Source organism: Rana temporaria, chromosome 7, assembly GCF_905171775.1.
Source record: "Rana temporaria chromosome 7, aRanTem1.1, whole genome shotgun sequence".
Classification (NCBI taxonomy): Eukaryota; Metazoa; Chordata; class Amphibia; order Anura; family Ranidae; genus Rana; species Rana temporaria.
In genome coordinates, this window is record NC_053495.1 from 30,761,871 (window position 1) to 30,779,015 (window position 17,145).

Genomic DNA, 17,145 nt, shown 5'->3' on the forward strand with positions numbered 1-17,145 from the left:
GTCAGCAATTGCGCTGCGTAACTATGGTTACGCAGGCGCAATTGCTCTCTGAATCCGGGCCACAGTTTAGTTCAGTGTCAGACATGATGACAGGTTTGCATTATTTTTCATGTTTTTTTATATATATATATATATATATTCCTAACATGTTTTTTTAAAGTTAAACTTAAACCCATTGATTTATTGGTCTCCAAAAACTGTTTCATTCGAGGCATGAAGTGAACGATGATTGTCACAGTTGCTTGTGCTCTGAACTATCAAGCCATCAAATGGCTGGTGTTATAACTGTTCACATGGTAACTGCAGATCAAACAGAGGCTAATGCCGCGTACACACGATCATTTTTCGGGTTGTAAAAAAAAGGTTTTCAGGCTCTAGAAAAAACAAAGTTTTTTTCAACTTGATCATTAAAACGGCCTTGCCTACCCACGATCGTATAAAAAAAAATGCTCTAGCAAAGCGCGGTGACGTACAACACGTACGACGGCACTATGAATGGGAAGTTCCATTCGGATGACGCCACCCTTTGGGCTGCTTCAGCTGATTTCGTGTTAGTAAAAGACGATTTGCGCTTTTCTGTATATTTGGAAGAGGCTATTGGACAGTTTCCAAAATTGGAGGGGATAAACTGGGCGGGTATGAGATTTGCGCTTTTCTGTCTGTTACAGCATGATGAATGTACTTACTCCATTACAAATGGTAGTTTCACCAGAACGAGCGCTCCCGTATCATAACTTGCTTCTGAGCATGCGTGAATTTTTCACGTTGTTAAAACACACACACGACCATTTTTTACAACCCGAAAAACGTCAACGTTTAAAACATCGTGAAAAAAATAGAACATGTTCGAAAAAAAAAAATGCCCGCTTTTCAGAACCAGGAAAATGCTCTGAAGCCCACACACGATCGTTTTTAATGACATTAAAAAAACGTTGTTTTTTACAACCCGAAAAATGATCGCGTGTACGCGGCATTAGAAGCTGTAAAGGATAGGAGGGTTTAGTTCCTCTTTAAATAGCCTGTGCATAGATACTTAGAATTTTCTTTGAATTTCCAATCGCGTAGGTTTAATGGTAAATAGAAAAAAAAATAATCTTGCCTGTACTGTTCCTTCCTTGAGGTTGATGTGACCTGCACTGCGGGAGTGCATTTGACATTGGCAGATCTAGAATCCTACTTTTGTCAGAACACGAAAAATAATAGTGATGCTTTTTAATTGCAGTGGGAATCATAGCAAGCTTTTAAGGCACAAGTCTTCTTCTGCTGGCTGATAAGAGTACAAAAGTAATGTCACTTAAAAGCTTGCTATGATTTTCTCTGCAGGTAGCCGCTAAAAGTGTTGTCCTCTGTTACTTTTGTTGTTTTGATAAAAAGTACAGTTCTGGATCTAATATGAGACCATACTGCAGCTTGAATTACACTGATACAACTATTGATCACCAGGGTTCCTCCAGAGGTTACTAGAGGTTCCTTGAGCTGTGGCTGATTGACCATCTATGTTATGGTGCCAGCATAGTTTGTTTCTAGTCAGCACCATGACATTAGATCTTAACGGTGTAAAGTTGGCATTCTGTGTCCCAATGTAAAAGGTGGTATTCATAGTGACCACCAGAGATGGGCTCAGCCGTGTTCTGGATCCTAGTCCCAACACACCTGCCCGGTCCTGCTAGGAAGCCAACACTGCACACGGCTTATCAAATGCGGTGAGACATTTCCCAGTCCGCAGCTGCACAGACCAGGAAATGTCTCGCTGCCTGTGATTAGTGGTGTGCAGTGTCTGCTTCCTGGCTGGATGGGTTGGAACTATGATACCAAACACGCCTGAGCCCATCTCTAGTCACCACTAATGTAAGGGACATTCTTCGTACTGACCATCAGTGTAAGGGGCATCCTTCGTACTGACCATCAGTGTAAGGGACATCCTTCATACTGACCATCAGTGTAAGGGGCATCCTTCATACTGACCATCAGTGTAAGGGGCATCCTTCATACTGATCATCAGTGTAAGGGGCATTCTTCATACTAACCACCAATGTAAGGGGCATTCTTTATACTGACCATCAGTGTAAGGGGCATTCTTTATACTGACCACCAATATAAAAGGGCATTCTTCATACTGACCACCAATGTAAGGGGCATTCTTCATACTGACCATCAGTGTAAGGGGCATTCTTCATACTGACCACCAATATAAGGGGGCATTCTTCATACTGACCATCATTGTAAGGGGCATTCTTTATACTGACCATCAGTGTAATTCTTCATACTAACCATCAGTGGTAAGGGGCATTCTTCATACTAACCACCAATATAAGAGGGCATTCTTCATACTGACCACCAATATAAAAGGGCATTCTTCATACTGACCACCAATGTAAGGGGCATTCTTCATACTGACCATCAGTGTAAGGGGCATTCTTCATACTGACCACCAATATAAGGGGGCATTCTTCATACTGACCATCATTGTAAGGGGCATTCTTTATACTGACCATCAGTGTAATTCTTCATACTAACCATCAGTGGTAAGGGGCATTCTTCATACTAACCACCAATGCTAAGGGGCATTCTTCATACTGACCATCAGTGTAAGTGGCATTCTTCATACTGACCATCAGTGTAAGGGGCATTCTTCATACTAACCATCTGGTAAGGGGCATTCTTCATACTAACCACCAATGCTAAGGGGCATTCTTCATACTGACCATCAGTTTAAGGGGCATTCTTCATACTGACCATCAGTGTAAGGGGCATTCTTCATACTGACCATCAGTGTTAGGGGCATTCTTCATACTGACCATCAGTGTAAGGGGCATTCTTCATACTGACCATCAGTGTAAAGGGCATTCTTCATACTGACCACCAGTTTAAGGGGCATTCTTCATAGTGACCACCAGTGTAAGGGGCATTCTTCATAGTGACAACCAATGTAAGGGGCCTTCTTCCTACTAATCGCCAATAAATATTAGCAGGGATTCCTTGAGACCTGAAATTATTTTAATAGGTTCTTTTGGGCCTTTGGGGTAAAATGGTTGAGAAAAGCTTCTCTAGGGTGTGCCTAGAGCTCGCCCGCGGTAATCTTCATCATCATTTAGGAAATGGTGCGGTAGGGCGGAAAGTTATGGAAAACGTGAAAGAAAGTTACTAAACTGTAGTAGAGAATCGTTGTCTTAAAGTTACCATTTCCCTTTGCAAGTAGGGTAAGGTAAAATGGTAATTTAGCTCTCCCCCTCCCATTTACATTTTTTTTTTTTTTTACATTCAACCAGTAGGTTGAACAATCCTTGTATGTACCAGATGCCAAGATTATATGGATCGACTCCAATGTCCCTAAAGTCACTCAAAGCCCAAAAACACTTTTGAACAAAAATGGGCCATTTAAAGTGGAGTTCCACTCATAAATATAACATTACATCAGTAGTTTTAAAAAAATGTCATTAGTCCTTTACGGAATTTTTTTTTTTTTTAGATGCCTTCAAAGTGTTGTTGCTAGGCAGAATAGTTAATCTTCCCACTTCCTGCACCTAGGTGCTTAATGCACCGCACAGACTCCTGGGAATGTAGTGGGCGTAACTTTCCAGGAGTCTGTGCACTCCCCAGTCTCAAAGAATCATGTGACTTGGACAGCACAGGTGCTGAAACCTGATCTGACACTGCTTGTGCAGCACTGAGCATGTGCGAGATCTGCAAGGCTGAAATCCAGGAAGTCATACAGTCTGGCTTCATGATGCCCACACTTAAGATGGCCCCAGTCAATTTCTATTTTATAAAGTGTCTAAATGCTGTAACAACCTAACAAAACGGACCTTAGTTTACAGACTAACTTTACTAGAATACATTAAGCTTGTGTATTACAGGGGTATTTATATTTAAAAAGTGAAATTGTGGCCGGAACTCCGCTTTAATGCTTGAAATATGCTACACTGTTAGTCAAAGCGCCTGAAAAACGCCTCGGCTGCAATCCCAGTGTGAAAGCCTGAGTGCTTTCACACTGGGGCGTTGCGCTGGCAGGGCATCCAAAAAAGTCCTGCAAGCAGCTTCTTTGCAGCGATTGCGCCCCTGCCCATTGAAATCAATTGGCAGCGGTGCGGAACCGCCGGCAAAGCGCCACTGCTGCGGTGCTTTTGCGGGCGATTTTAAACCTTTTTCGGACGCTTGCAGGGGTTAAAAGCCCCCCACTTGTGGCCAAAAAGCGCCTCAAAAAAGACGGAAAATATGTCAAAATGTGGTTGCTCCCTGCTGAACCAGCTGCATTTTGATCCATGTATGGCTTAAATGCAGCTGGGGAGGTATCCAAGTGACCCTGTTCTTTGCTGAGTGTTGGCAAAGGGGGTGACTTTTAAAGGTAAATTTATATGTGATCTTTAAGGTGGTTCTAAATCCTTAATTCATTCTTTGCATTAAAGGGTTTGTAAAGGATATTTTTTTTTATCTTAATGGCTTCCTTTACCTTAATGCAGTGCTGTTTTCATGTCCTCATTGTTTGTTTTTGCTCTCAAGTGGCTGTAATTCTTCTCTGATCTCCACACTTCCTGGTTGTCTGTTTCCTGATCACCACAGTGCTGGGAGCTTTCTCTCTGTGGTCACTAATCAGGGAGGTGTGATTACTGTGTGTCTAGTTTCTAGTTTCGTTTTCCAAACCATCACTGCCCTGTATGGCTCTGTACAGCAGAAGCAGGAAACAACATGCAAAAACGAAACTAGAAACTGTAGGTACATTATATGATTGATTTTTATCTATTTTAATCGTTTTTAAAAGGAATCAGTTAACTATTGAGGCCTAGATTCATGTAGGACAGGGATATACAATTAGCGGACCTCCAGCTGTTGCAAAACTACAAGTCCCATCATGCCTCTGGTGTCATGCTTGTGGCTGCCTCATGGTCTTGCTATGCCTCATGGGAATTGTAGTTCTGCAACAGCTGGAGGTCCGCCAATTGCATATCTCCGATGTAGGAGATACGACGGCGTATCTCCAGATACGCCGTCGTATATCTCTGAGTGTGAGGCGTCGTATCTTGGCGCCTGATTCAAAGAATCAGATACGCCAAGATTTCTCTAAGATACGACCAGCGTAAGTCTCCTATGCCGTCGTATCTTAACTGCATATTTACGCTGGCCGCTAGGGGCGTGTACGCTGATTTACGCCTAGAAATATGTAAATCGGCTAGATACGCCTATTTACGAGCGTACGCCCGGCCGACGCAGTACAGATACGCCGTGTACGTTGGGCTTTTTCCGGCGTAAAGTTACCCCTGCTCTATGAGGCGTACCAATGTTGGGTATGGACGTCGGAACAGCGTCAAATTTTTCACATTTTACGTCGTTTGCGTAAGTCGTTCGCGAATAGGGCTGGGCGTCATTTACGTTCACGTCGAAAGCATTGCCTTTTTACGGGTTAATTTGGAGCATGCGCACTCGGATACTTTTACGGACGGCGCATACAACCGCGCAATTGTCGGTTAAAGTAAGGCAGTGCCATATTGCAAAAAATGGCCTGGTCAGGAAGGGGGGTAAATCTTCTGGAGGTCAAGTGGTAAAATAAGATTGCAGACTGGCATGTAAGTTTTTGTTTTATAACATGCTTCTTCTACATTAACCACTTCCCTACCGGCCCATAGTAAAATGACGTCCACAAAGAACCTCTGCCGTTCAGAGTGGACGTCATATGACGTCCTGGGCTTTGTGGGGGGATATCTGAATGATGCCTGCAGCTAGAGGCATCATTCAGATATCCTTCTCTTGTGCCGGCGATTCTGCACAACGTAAGAACGATCATAGCGGCGGTTCCGCCGCTAGATCGTTCTTACAGGCGGCGGGAGGGGACATCCCCCCCCCTCCCGCCGCCATCCGGTGCTTCTCCGGGCTCTCCTGTGCCATCGGGGGCCCGGAGAACGAATCGTCCAGGGCTCACAGGAAGCATAGAGATGACTGGTGACCGGATGGTCACCAGTCATCTCTATGACCGTCGGAGGACCCGGGCGCGATGTGATGACGTCACGCCTGGGTCCCCGTAAGTAAACAAAGCCGCGATTGCGGCTGCTAAGCAACAGTAAACATGAGATCTGTGAATTTTTTTTCACGATCTCATGCTTTCAGGCCTGGAGGAGAGATGTGGGGTCTTATTGACCCCGCATCTCTCCATAAAGAGTACCTGTCACACACATTCCTATTACAAGGGATGTTTACATTCCTTGTAATGGGAATAAAAGTGATAATAAAAAAAATAAAATAAAATAAAGTGTAAAAAAAGAAATAAATATGTAAAAAGAAATAAAAAAATTTTTTTAACGCCCCTGTCCCCAGTAGCTTGCGCGCAGAAGCGAACGCACACGCAAGTCCCGTCGACATATGTAAACGCCATTTAAACCACATATGTGAGGTATCGCCGCGTGCGCTAGAGTGCCAGCAACAATTCTAGCACTAGATCTCCTCTGTAAATCTAAACTGGTAACCTGTAAAAAATTTCAAAGCGTTGCCTTTGGAGATTTTTAAGTACCGAAGTTTGGCGCCATTCCATGAGTGTGCGCAATTTTAAAGCGTGACATGTTAGGTATCTATTTACTCGGTGTAACATAATCTTTCATATTTTACAAAAAAATTGGGCTAACTTTACTGTTTTGTTGTTTTTTTAATTCATGAAACAATTTTTTTCCAAAAAAAGGCATTTGAAAAATTATTGCGCAAATACCGTGCAAAATAAAAGGTTTCAATGACCGTCGTTTTATTCCCTAGGGTGTCTGCTAAAAAAACATATATAATGTTTGGGGGTTCTGCGTAATTTTCTAGCAAAAAAATGATGATTTGTACATGTAGGAGAGAAGTGCCAGAATAGGCCCGGTATGGAGGTGTGTATGGAAGAGGTTAAAGAGCACAATTTTTTAATTTTTGTCACTTTAGTTTCACTTGAAGTATTGCAGTAAAATTTGGGCTGTCATTTCCTGCATTTTTCGACGCAAAGCTGAAAATATTTGGCACAATCGTCCGCATAATAAAAATTCCTGCTCGTTCCCGCGATCTATTAACTGTCACAATTAACCTCCCATTCTGCGACTCCAGCTTGTTTGCTTTCAAAGAGAATCACCCCGCAGCTCCCAACTGTTAGGTTTTTAAAAAAAATCTGAATGCCACACCCCCCTGTTTTCGTTTTTTTTTTTCCCCCTCCCTCCCCCTTCTCTCTTTCCTCTTTATCTGCCAGGACCTGTGTGTGCCTGATTTTCACTTTACAATACTGGCAAATGTTACATAAGCACAAATATGGAGCCCAGGCAGGAGTGTGTGGGTAGTCCCCAAAGCATGACAGCAAGGTCTTACTTGTCAGGAACAGAGTGTGCAACGGAACACAGACAAAATCTGTGAATGGGAGCCGCTACAAAGGGCTGATCACGCACCGCGTTGTGGGGAGGGCGTGTGTGTTTTTCGCTCCTCTCTCTCTCTCTCTAACACAAGGCTGGAATTGGCTGCAAGCCCAGCTCTGCATGGACTTTGCAGAAGGTGGGTATGGCTGTGCTCGAGCACAACACGGAACTGCAGGAAACAAATGTATCTACATGCTTTCATCTCTGTTGTCATGTTGCATTCCATCTTTCCTGTCCCCTCCGCTCCTTCCCCCCCTCCTCCGTTCGCCTTGCCTATTTTCTCTATTAACGCCGTCTTGTCGGGATGGAGACTCGCAGTGTGTTAAAGTTGTCTCTCTGTAGCTTGGAGTTGATCAAAGTGGATAATCTGGTAAACGAGGGATTAGGAGCGTGCAAGCGGGCCACATAAGCGATTCTGAAAATGTCATTTGAGTAAGCTTGGCCAAAGTTCAAAAGCTGATGTAGGAGTTGTGTTTCCTATTAACGTCAATGGACGCCGCTTGCTGGCAACCGTGTTTGAGGCGATTGATTGCCTTGTTTGGCCCAGGGGCTGTGTGCCTTAGGCAGGCCCTAGGAGGGGTTATGCAAATATTTTATTAAAGGGGTTGTAAAGGTACCATTTTTTCCCCCCAAAAAAATTGTCTTCTTGCTGTTATGATCGACAGGTATTTTTAATATAATCTTAAAGAGGTTGTAAAGGTACAATTTTTTCCCCTAAATAGCTTCCTTTACCTTAGTGCAGTCCTCCTTCACTTACCTCATCCTTCCATTACGGCGTAATGCAAGGCTTTCTCCCTGGTGTGGAGTGTCGTGATCGCACTTTTAAATGTCCTCATTTCTTCTGAGAAATCCTCACTTCCTGTTCCTCTGTCTGTAACTACACACCGTAATGCGAGGCTTTCTCCCTGGTGTGGAGTGTCGTGATCGCACGTTTAAATGTCCTTATTTCTTCTGAGAAATCCTCACTTCCTGTTCTTCTGTCTGTAACTCAACACCGGAATGCAAGGCTTTCTCCCTGGTGTGGAGTGTCGTGCTCGCCCCCTCCCTTGTACTACAGGAGAGTCAGGACGCTCACTAACACACAGCTCCTTTCTCTATCTGCAACGTAGAGAGCGTCCTGACTCTCCTGTAGTCCAAGGGAGGGGGCGAGCACGACACTCCACACCAGGGAGCAAGCCTTGCATTACTGTGTGGAGTTACAGACAGAACAGGAAGTGAGGATTTCTCAGAAGAAATAAGGACATTTAAAATCAAAATGGAAGGATGAGGTAAGTGAAGGAGGACTGCACTTAAGGTAAAGGAAGCCATTTAGGGGAAAAAATTGTACCTTTACAACCCCTTATTATATTAAAAATACCTGTCGATCATAACAGCAGGAAGACCATTTTTGGGGGGGGAAAAAATGGTACCTTTACAACCCCTTTAATAAAATATTTGCATAACCCCTACCTAAGGCACACAGCAGGAAGACCATTTTTTTTGGGGGGGGGGGGGGGGCAAAGTAGTGTTCAGATAGTGTTAGAAGGAACCAGTGACATTTTTGGGGCATAATGTGTTTTCTTCTTGCTTCTGAATGCCCTAATGGGTGGGCTGTTGTCTTACTCCACCTGGTGCCTTCCCTTGTCCTCATGTAAGGAGAAGGAGTTCTGTAGTCCAGGGGAAAGCTGAGAAGTCTGCTTGGGATTTTTAATGTGGAACTTCACTCTCCCAATCATCATTGATTATGCTGCTAGCATTAGTAAATAAATAGGAAAGTACGGTATATCATTTGAGGGTCTGCCATGCTTTTTTTTTTTTTTCGTTGGGAACGGCGAGGGTGGGAGAAGTGGTAATTGGTCATATCTGAAAATGTCATGTGACTAGTCCAGTGATGGCGAACCTTGGCACCCCAGATGTTTTGGAACTACATTTCCCATGATGCCCATGCACTCTGCAGAGTAGTTTGGCATCATGGGAAATGTAGTCCCAAAACATTTGGGGTGCCAAGGTTCGCCATCAATGGACTAGTCTGTCTGGCAAGCCGGTTGACCTTGCAGTTTTAATACAAGACTTGTTGCGCCGTGGTGAAGATGGCTGCCAACCCTCATATTTACTTTTGCTTACGCAAATGATGTCATACATCCCAGGAGTCTTCAGGATGGGAAGAGAGGAGGGGTTTTCTCAGCTTAGCCACACCCTCCTGCCTGCATGAATGAGCTAAGGGCGAATGGATTCCAGGAAGTAAATGCTACACGAATCATCTTTTTTTACAACCCGAAAAACGACGACGTTAAAAACGTTGTGAATAAATAGAGCATGTTCGGAAAAAAATTTGGCCATTTTTTAGAACTTGAAAAATGCTCTGAAGCCCACACACGATCGTTTTTATTGACGTTAAAAAAAAATTAATTTTTTAGAACCCGAAAAACGGTCATGTGTATGCGGCATTAGGGTAGAATACAGGTTAATGTCGGTCTGTTCCACTTTGTGGTATTCTATGAGTGGCCACAGCCATGTCTTTATGACCGAGATTTTTCAAATCCTGCTTCAGCGTTTGGTTGTCTTTGCAAACAAGTGTCTTCTCCGTGGGCCACAAATCCTGAATGATACCGCAGCTTGCATAATACAATTCAGTGTAACAATCCGCAATGTCAGTAAACCGTTTCCTGTATTTGCTCATATACACAATGAAATGGTGACAAAGGCCTTTATGATTGACTTCAGCATTCGGTGCCTCTTTAATAAGACAGTGCTTGTGCTTAGCTGGTAATTGCTTCTTGTGTGGCATTTTATTACGCAATGGCTGGCAGCCGCGGAATTTTCTGACAGCTATTACCCATGCATATTTTAAAGAGAACCAGTCACCAGTGGGCAGTTGTAATAATCTAAGTCTACACTACTGTTTATTTGTAATTAATTTTTGATTTACTTATATTCTCCAGAAGTGTCGGGCTGTAAGGCTTTCCTATCTCCAACCAAGGACATTAAAGGGATACTATAGGTTCGTTTTTTTTATTTTTTTTAAACAAACATGGCGCACTTGCCTCCACTGTGCAGTTTGTTTTGCACAGAGTGGCCTCAAACATTCTCTTCTGGGGTCCCAAGGCGGCTCTCGCGGCTCCTTCCCGCAAGAGCTTACCCCCTATGGGGAGCTCTCTCCCGAGGGGGGTTAACTTGCGGGGGCGTTCCTGTGTGATACACTCAGCGGCCATAGCCGCCAAGTGTATGACTTGGCTCCGCCCCTGGAGCACAGCACCATTGATTTAAATTGGCGGTAGCCAATGGCTGCGCTGCTATCAATCGTCCAATGGCACCGAATAGAGCTCGGTGAAAGCAACGCGAAATCGCGCCCCAGGAGATTCGGGTCTCGGATAAGTAAAATGAGGGCTCGGGGGGCCGGTGACTGCAAGGTGTTTTTTCACTTTAATGCATAGGATGCATTAAGGTGTAAAAACACAAAGCTTTACAACCCGAAAAACGGTCCTATAACAAAGGTGCTGTCAGAATCGCAGGAAATAAATGCATGCTTTGTTCATTGACAGTTTTACTCCCCTCCAACAGCCTGGAGTGGGTATTGGTTATCAGCCCAAGAGGACTGCTCATTCTCCATGAGGGCCTTACATCCTAAAGCCTTAGTACACACAACGAGATTATCAGACGAATGATCGTTCTTCCTTTTTTTTTTCATACCAGTCTCTATATCGAAAACGAATAGGTTAAAGTATGAAATCCTTGTATGACGGAATCAAAATTAGAAAGTGATGTCATGTATTTGTATTGCTTGATCGGACGAAAACTACTGATTGATTAAATTCTGGTATGGTGCGTGAATTTTTTTTGTGTTTGTCCCTTCAGATAATTTAGAATGAAAGCTGTGTATCAACAATCAGATAATCGTATGATTGCTTCGAAAGCTGTATTTTTTTGTATGAAATTCTGATCATGTGTACTAGGCTTAAAGGGGTTGTAAAGGTACGTGTTTTTTCACCTTCATGCATTCTATGCATTAAGGTGAAAAAACATCTCGGCATTAGCGCAACCCCCCGAGCCCCCGTTTACTTACCTGACCCTTCGAAAGTCCCGCACGGTGAACGCGCAGGCTTCTCGGTCGGCTTCTCGGCTCATTCATTGGTTGATTGAAATCAGCGCAACCATTGGCTCACGCTGCTGTCAATCATACCCAATGACACGGCACACCAGGACGGGGCCGAGTGATACAGTGAGCGGATATCGCTGCCGGCAGTATCACGGGAGCGTGCCCGCAAGAACTTTCCACCATGTGAGAGAGCTCGCATGAAGTTGGAAAGTCCTTGTGGGGGGAGCCGAGACAGCCGCCGAGGGACCCCGGAAGACCAGGTTCGGGGCCACTCTGTGCAAAACGAGCTGCACAGTGGAGGTAAGTATAACATGTTTGTTATTTAAGAAAAAAAAAAAAAAGTTCTCTTTAGTAATCCTTTAATACTGGGTTGACACTTCTGCTTTGATGGTTGCAAAGATACAAGCGAGCAATACCACACACAGCTTTTCCTATAAAAGAAGACAGAACTTATTGGAACAACCTTAAAAAGGAAGTAAAACCTCTCTAAAAAAACACCCTACATGGCGAAGGCATAATGAGCTAGTATGCATATCATACTAGCTCATTATGTAGTACTTACCTGAGATCGAAGCCTACCCTGCGGTCCTGGGTGACCACCTCCCTCGCCGCCATGATACCCGGAGTGACTTCCAGGTATCGCTGCTCCGGCGTTGTGACTGGCCAGAACAGGGATGCCGTCAAGCCCGTGCATGCGACGCCACTAACGTCATGATCGCCGTTAGAAACGGCAACGCTCAGTGTGCCTGCGCCCGATGTCTACGGCGCATGCGTCGTAGACATCGGTGCCAGTATTTTCTGCAAATATCTCCTAAATCTTTTTAGGTTTGGGAGATATTTGTTGCACCCACAGGTAAGGCATAATGTAGGCTTACCTGTAGGTTAAAGTGGTTGTAATGGGTTTACAGCCACTTTAAAATGGAGAGTCAGGTTTTTACACATACCAGAGTTATTCTCTTTAAATAATACTAGATTTGGTTTGGTTTCTGGTGAAGCTACGCTTGTACGATATCGAAACGTGTTGACAGATAGACACCCCCACAATGCAACCTGTATGGCAGTGCTGGTCTTGGGAAGCACCAAGAGCACAATTGATGCAGCAAGCGATAACAGCTGATCGAAAGACAGGATCTGTGTGATCTCCCCTGTCAGAACAGAGATTTGCCTTATTTACACAGGCAGATCCCCATTCTGTCACTGTGGAAACAGTCGCGGGTGGCAAGCGCACATCGAGTCCACCCCCCACCTGCTGATTGGCTCCCCTGCTGGCCACTGGGCATGCGCACGCCCACAAAAGAGAGTTCATGGTACGGTAATTCGCGGGAACAAGCCAACCTGCTGCAGTATGACGGCGGCGGCTGGTCGGCAAGTGTATGAAATTATCAGGATTGTCCCTTTTTTTTTTTTTTCATGCTAAGTAATTTCATATCGAAAATGAAGAGGTCACTAAAGCGACAATTCTCATACGACAGAATAAAAATCCAGAGTCCACCAAATCCAGCTCATAGCCGATTGGTTGCTTTGAGAAGCCCCTCCCCTCCAGTGGTTCTTCAGGGGACCCGTGGCTGCTGTGTAGCGTGACTCTCAGGTTCACAGATGGACCTGCATTACAATGTTTCAGCAAGCTTTCTTTAAGCAGTGTGATGGTCAGGGGATTGTTACTCATTGCTTTGCAGAAAAAATAAAAAAGCCACCCACTGAGTCACTGCAAAATCTGTGCGCTTTCTCCTCTTCTTCCCTGGCTTTTGCCGTGCTTGTGTTGTAAATGGTATTCGCCGGGAGGTATCGGCCTTTCCGGAACTTGGTACTTTTCTCTTCTAATCTAGGGCTTTGTTTCTGTGTTATTGAACTCAAACGTACAGCCATGGATAAACTTGGTTTTCTAGGATTGCTGAAATAGAGAATGTCGTTAAGCATGTTTTAAGCATCTTAAAGGGAATTTGTCGGAAAGCAAAAATTCCTGTGAGATTTGGCACTGATGGATGCTGTCGCTCACGGACACACATGCCACATAACTAGCCCTAGATCCATGGAGCAAAACCAATTCTCTGAGTCACAACCATGGAATAGCTACTTCCAAGATGACCTAATCACACAGGTGTACGTTTAGCTTCATCTTGTCTATCGTGTTTTTTTTTTTTATATTTATATATTATTATACAGGATTTATATAGCGCCAACAGTTTGCACAGCGCTTTACAACATCAGGAAGACAGTACAGTTACAATACAATGCAATACAGGAGGGATCAGAGGGCCTTGCTCCTTAGAGCAGGGGTTGACAAATTTGCTTGGAATCTAGGTGCCAGCTAAAAAAGTTAGGAGCCAGAAAACGCGCCCCGTCCCGACGAGCTTGCGCGCAGAAGCGAACACATACGTGAGCAGCGACCGCATATGTAAACGGTGTTCAAACCACACATGTGAGGTATCGCCGCGATTGGTAGAGCGAGAGCAATAATTCTAGCCCTAGACCACCTCTGTAACTCAAAACATGCAACCTGTAGAGTTTTTTAAACGTCGCCTATGGAGATTTTAAAGGGTAAAAGTTTGACGTCATTCCACGAGCGGACGTAATTTTGAAGCGTGACATGTTGGGTATCAATTTACTCGGCGTAACATTATCTTTCATAATATTGAAAAAAATGGGGATAACTTTACTGTTGTCTTATTTTTTAATTAAAAAAAGTGTAATTTTTTCCCCAAAAAAAAAAGTGCGCTTGCAAGACCACTGCGCAAATACGGCGCCAGCTCACATCTGGTGGTAATAACTTGTAATACCAACGGCTCACCACCAGATGGCGCCAGCTCACAAAAAAAGCCAAGTCGCCAGGACCCTATTTCTAGTCGCCATGGCGACCTGGCGCCGGGATTTGTCGAGCCCTGCCTTAGAGCTTACAATCTAGAATATATATAATTTACAATCAATGACATGGCCTTATAAATAGGGATAGAGTTATAATACACTTCCAAACAACACATCGGTGAACTGCTAGTGCTAGACACAGAGTGCTGGTAAACTCTTTGTCACCATAAATAGCAGACGGGACACCATCCTCTTGTCAAAAGATTCCGTATTTTCAACCTTTCTCTTTCATCCTGCGTTTTGTGTGAAGCTGAGAGAGCAGCACTGATACCAGGGAACACACTCGTATATTTGTACATGATCAGATTTTAGAATTAGAAGATGAATACAGTAGCTGTAGGGGTTAGGAGGGAACGTCACGTGTACGGGATGAATGATGACACTAGATCAAAAAAAAAAAAAGCCTTATACAGTGTGTCTAACATCTTGTACATACAGGCTTCCATTTGTGCAAGTTCTTAGGGCAGCTTTGTGCAAGCCTTTAAAGGAAGCTTTAGCTTCTAAGGGAGAGTGCTGACTGGCACTTTAAACACACTACTAGCAGGCTTAGGAGATATTTCTAGCACCTACAGGCCTCAATCTAGACTTACCCGTATGTAAAAGTGGTTGCACAGAGTGTACAACCACTTTAATATAGTTTTAGGTTCAATGTGTATGATGATGACTTTTTTTTTTTTTTGTCTGTTTGTCTATTAAGAAATCCAATTAAAAAGATGTATTAAAAAAAAAAAAGTAGCTTGTGGAATTCCAACAATGTTGTAGTAAAGACTCACATTTGTTAGAATTACCTTTTTGTATGCACAAGTTCATCGTGTGCATTGCAGTGTAGAAAGGGATAAAGGTCTTTTCCACCCGAGGTCTTATCTCCATTGAGTCTACAGCCAAAAGATGGTTTGTGTTGTGCAGCAGTCTCAAAGGAGCCCACTGGTGGCATCTAAACAGGCATTCTTTAGGTACATGTTTAGAGCTATAGGATAAACCAGCAATAAATAACCCAACAAAAGCTATTGATGTGAAAGGTGCAGCTGCTTGATCTGAAATCATATTTTTTTGACATTTGGTTATTTACCAGTTTCCTTTTATTCCAGAAAGAAGACATGGTTCCTCCAGCAAGGCCCCTCTGACCCCTCCGTCATCGTCTGTGTATTCCCTCTACTCCACGCCATCAACTAAAAACAAAGTGGCCGGCAGCAGCACGCGGACATCCAGCAGTGCTAGTGGTAGTGCCTCCTCCAACTCCAAGCTGATAAAATCTCCCAAAGAAAAGCTACAGATAGGCGGGAACAACAGGTCGATGCATCCCACGCAACACAGCAAAGCACCACAAGACAAGATGTAAGCTACACTTCCTCTGGGTAGAAGAATTGTCAGCAGCGATTATGGTAGACTAGGCCCATTCTTCTACTCCTTGTAAAAAGGGGCAGTATTTTTGGATTCCATTAACAGTGATGGAATAGCGACCGTTGGGTAAATAATCCATTGTGCGTTTGTGTCTTGTTCAATCAAGACGTAGTATTTCTGACCGGATCCTCCCAGTTTGGCTGTAGGGATTGACGTGCAAAGGTGTTGACTGATATGGTTGACTGATATGGGTTCTTCTCTGGCCGATGCCAATATTTAGAAATCAGGGCGGCCGATATATGATGCCGATTTTTGTGGTCAATATTTTAGGGTAGTTTTTTTTTTTTTTAACTCTCCCACTCCACTCCCCCCTGCTTGTACTGGCAGGTTTCACACTGAGTGTAACTGTGTGTGAAACTGACAAATGACTAGAGAGAGGAGCTGTCAAAATTCAGCTGTGATGTCGGCGGTGGGCAGGATCCAGTAGCTATCAAACACCAGCCAATGATTGGGCTGCTTAAGAAAAGGGGTGGGGCCACATACACATAGCGGCCTGCACAGATCCCATCCCATAAGCTGGTGCTTGATAGCTGCTGGGTCCTGCCCACCCCCGACATCAATGCTCAATTTTGACATCTCCTCTCTTTCTCTGCATTCAGTTAGATGTAATTTTCACACACTCAGCTGCTCTGGCAAGCTTTCAAGCGCCACTCTGCCAGCGGGTGTGGAGAAGAGAGGAATACTTGTGGGCACAGTGTTAAATATCGGCCTGATTTGGATAATAATCGGCCGATGCCGGTTTATCAAAAATAGCCCAATATCGGCCGATATATCGGTCGACCTCTAGTCACAAGTTACTTCTGCTCAGATCTCCCTGGCATACCGTATGGAAGTTCGGTCCCCTCCTCCTTCACTCCACAGTATTCTGGGACACATAACAGGTCGCAAAAGACTGCGGGACCATTCACAAAGCGCAGCATGACTTTTCAACATGCTTTTGTTGGAACGAGCAAAGAACAGTTACAAATATTTTTCTGACATGCATAAGCTTGTTGTAGTTTTAAGCAGTTCAGTAAAAGAACCAGAATTTTGCTTGATGTAGTTGGGCGCTGAGAGTCCTTCATTTACTAATAAAAATTGTCCCCCACAGAATGACCCCATCTGTTAAAGTGGAGAAGATGCATACAATCCAAAAAACGGATGGTGCGCTGCAAAAATCGGCTGCTGGGTCTACCTGTTCCTCTTCTGTCAGCTCCTCAGTAAAGACTGGCCTTAACTGGCAATCAATACCAAAGCCACCTTTGCCTTCCCCTGGACAGATACCAAATGGTAAAGGAATTCTCTCGACTCCTCCGAATGTGGAAAAGAAAGCTGAAGATACGAACTGTAGGAAATATTTACACAAGAGATTGTCTGGTATGTATGACTTTTGATGTATTTTACTGGTATATTTCCAGATAATGCGAACCCAACTCCCACATGCTTCTAGGTTTTCTGGAAAGTAGGGAA

At 44.0% G+C, this 17,145-nt stretch overlaps 1 protein-coding gene across 3 annotated transcripts in view; it reads left to right on the top strand.

Annotated features, from left to right (window-relative positions):
• The window catches only part of ATXN7 (ataxin 7), a 150,462-nt gene that overhangs the window by 98,614 nt on the left and 34,703 nt on the right, over positions 1-17,145 (top strand). For all 3 annotated transcript variants that reach the window (XM_040359171.1, XM_040359174.1, XM_040359173.1), the window contains 2 exons: positions 15,384-15,630; positions 16,787-17,052. In XM_040359171.1, coding sequence (XP_040215105.1) covers positions 15,384-15,630; positions 16,787-17,052 — 513 coding nt within the window. The remainder of the gene's footprint in view (positions 1-15,383; positions 15,631-16,786; positions 17,053-17,145) is intronic.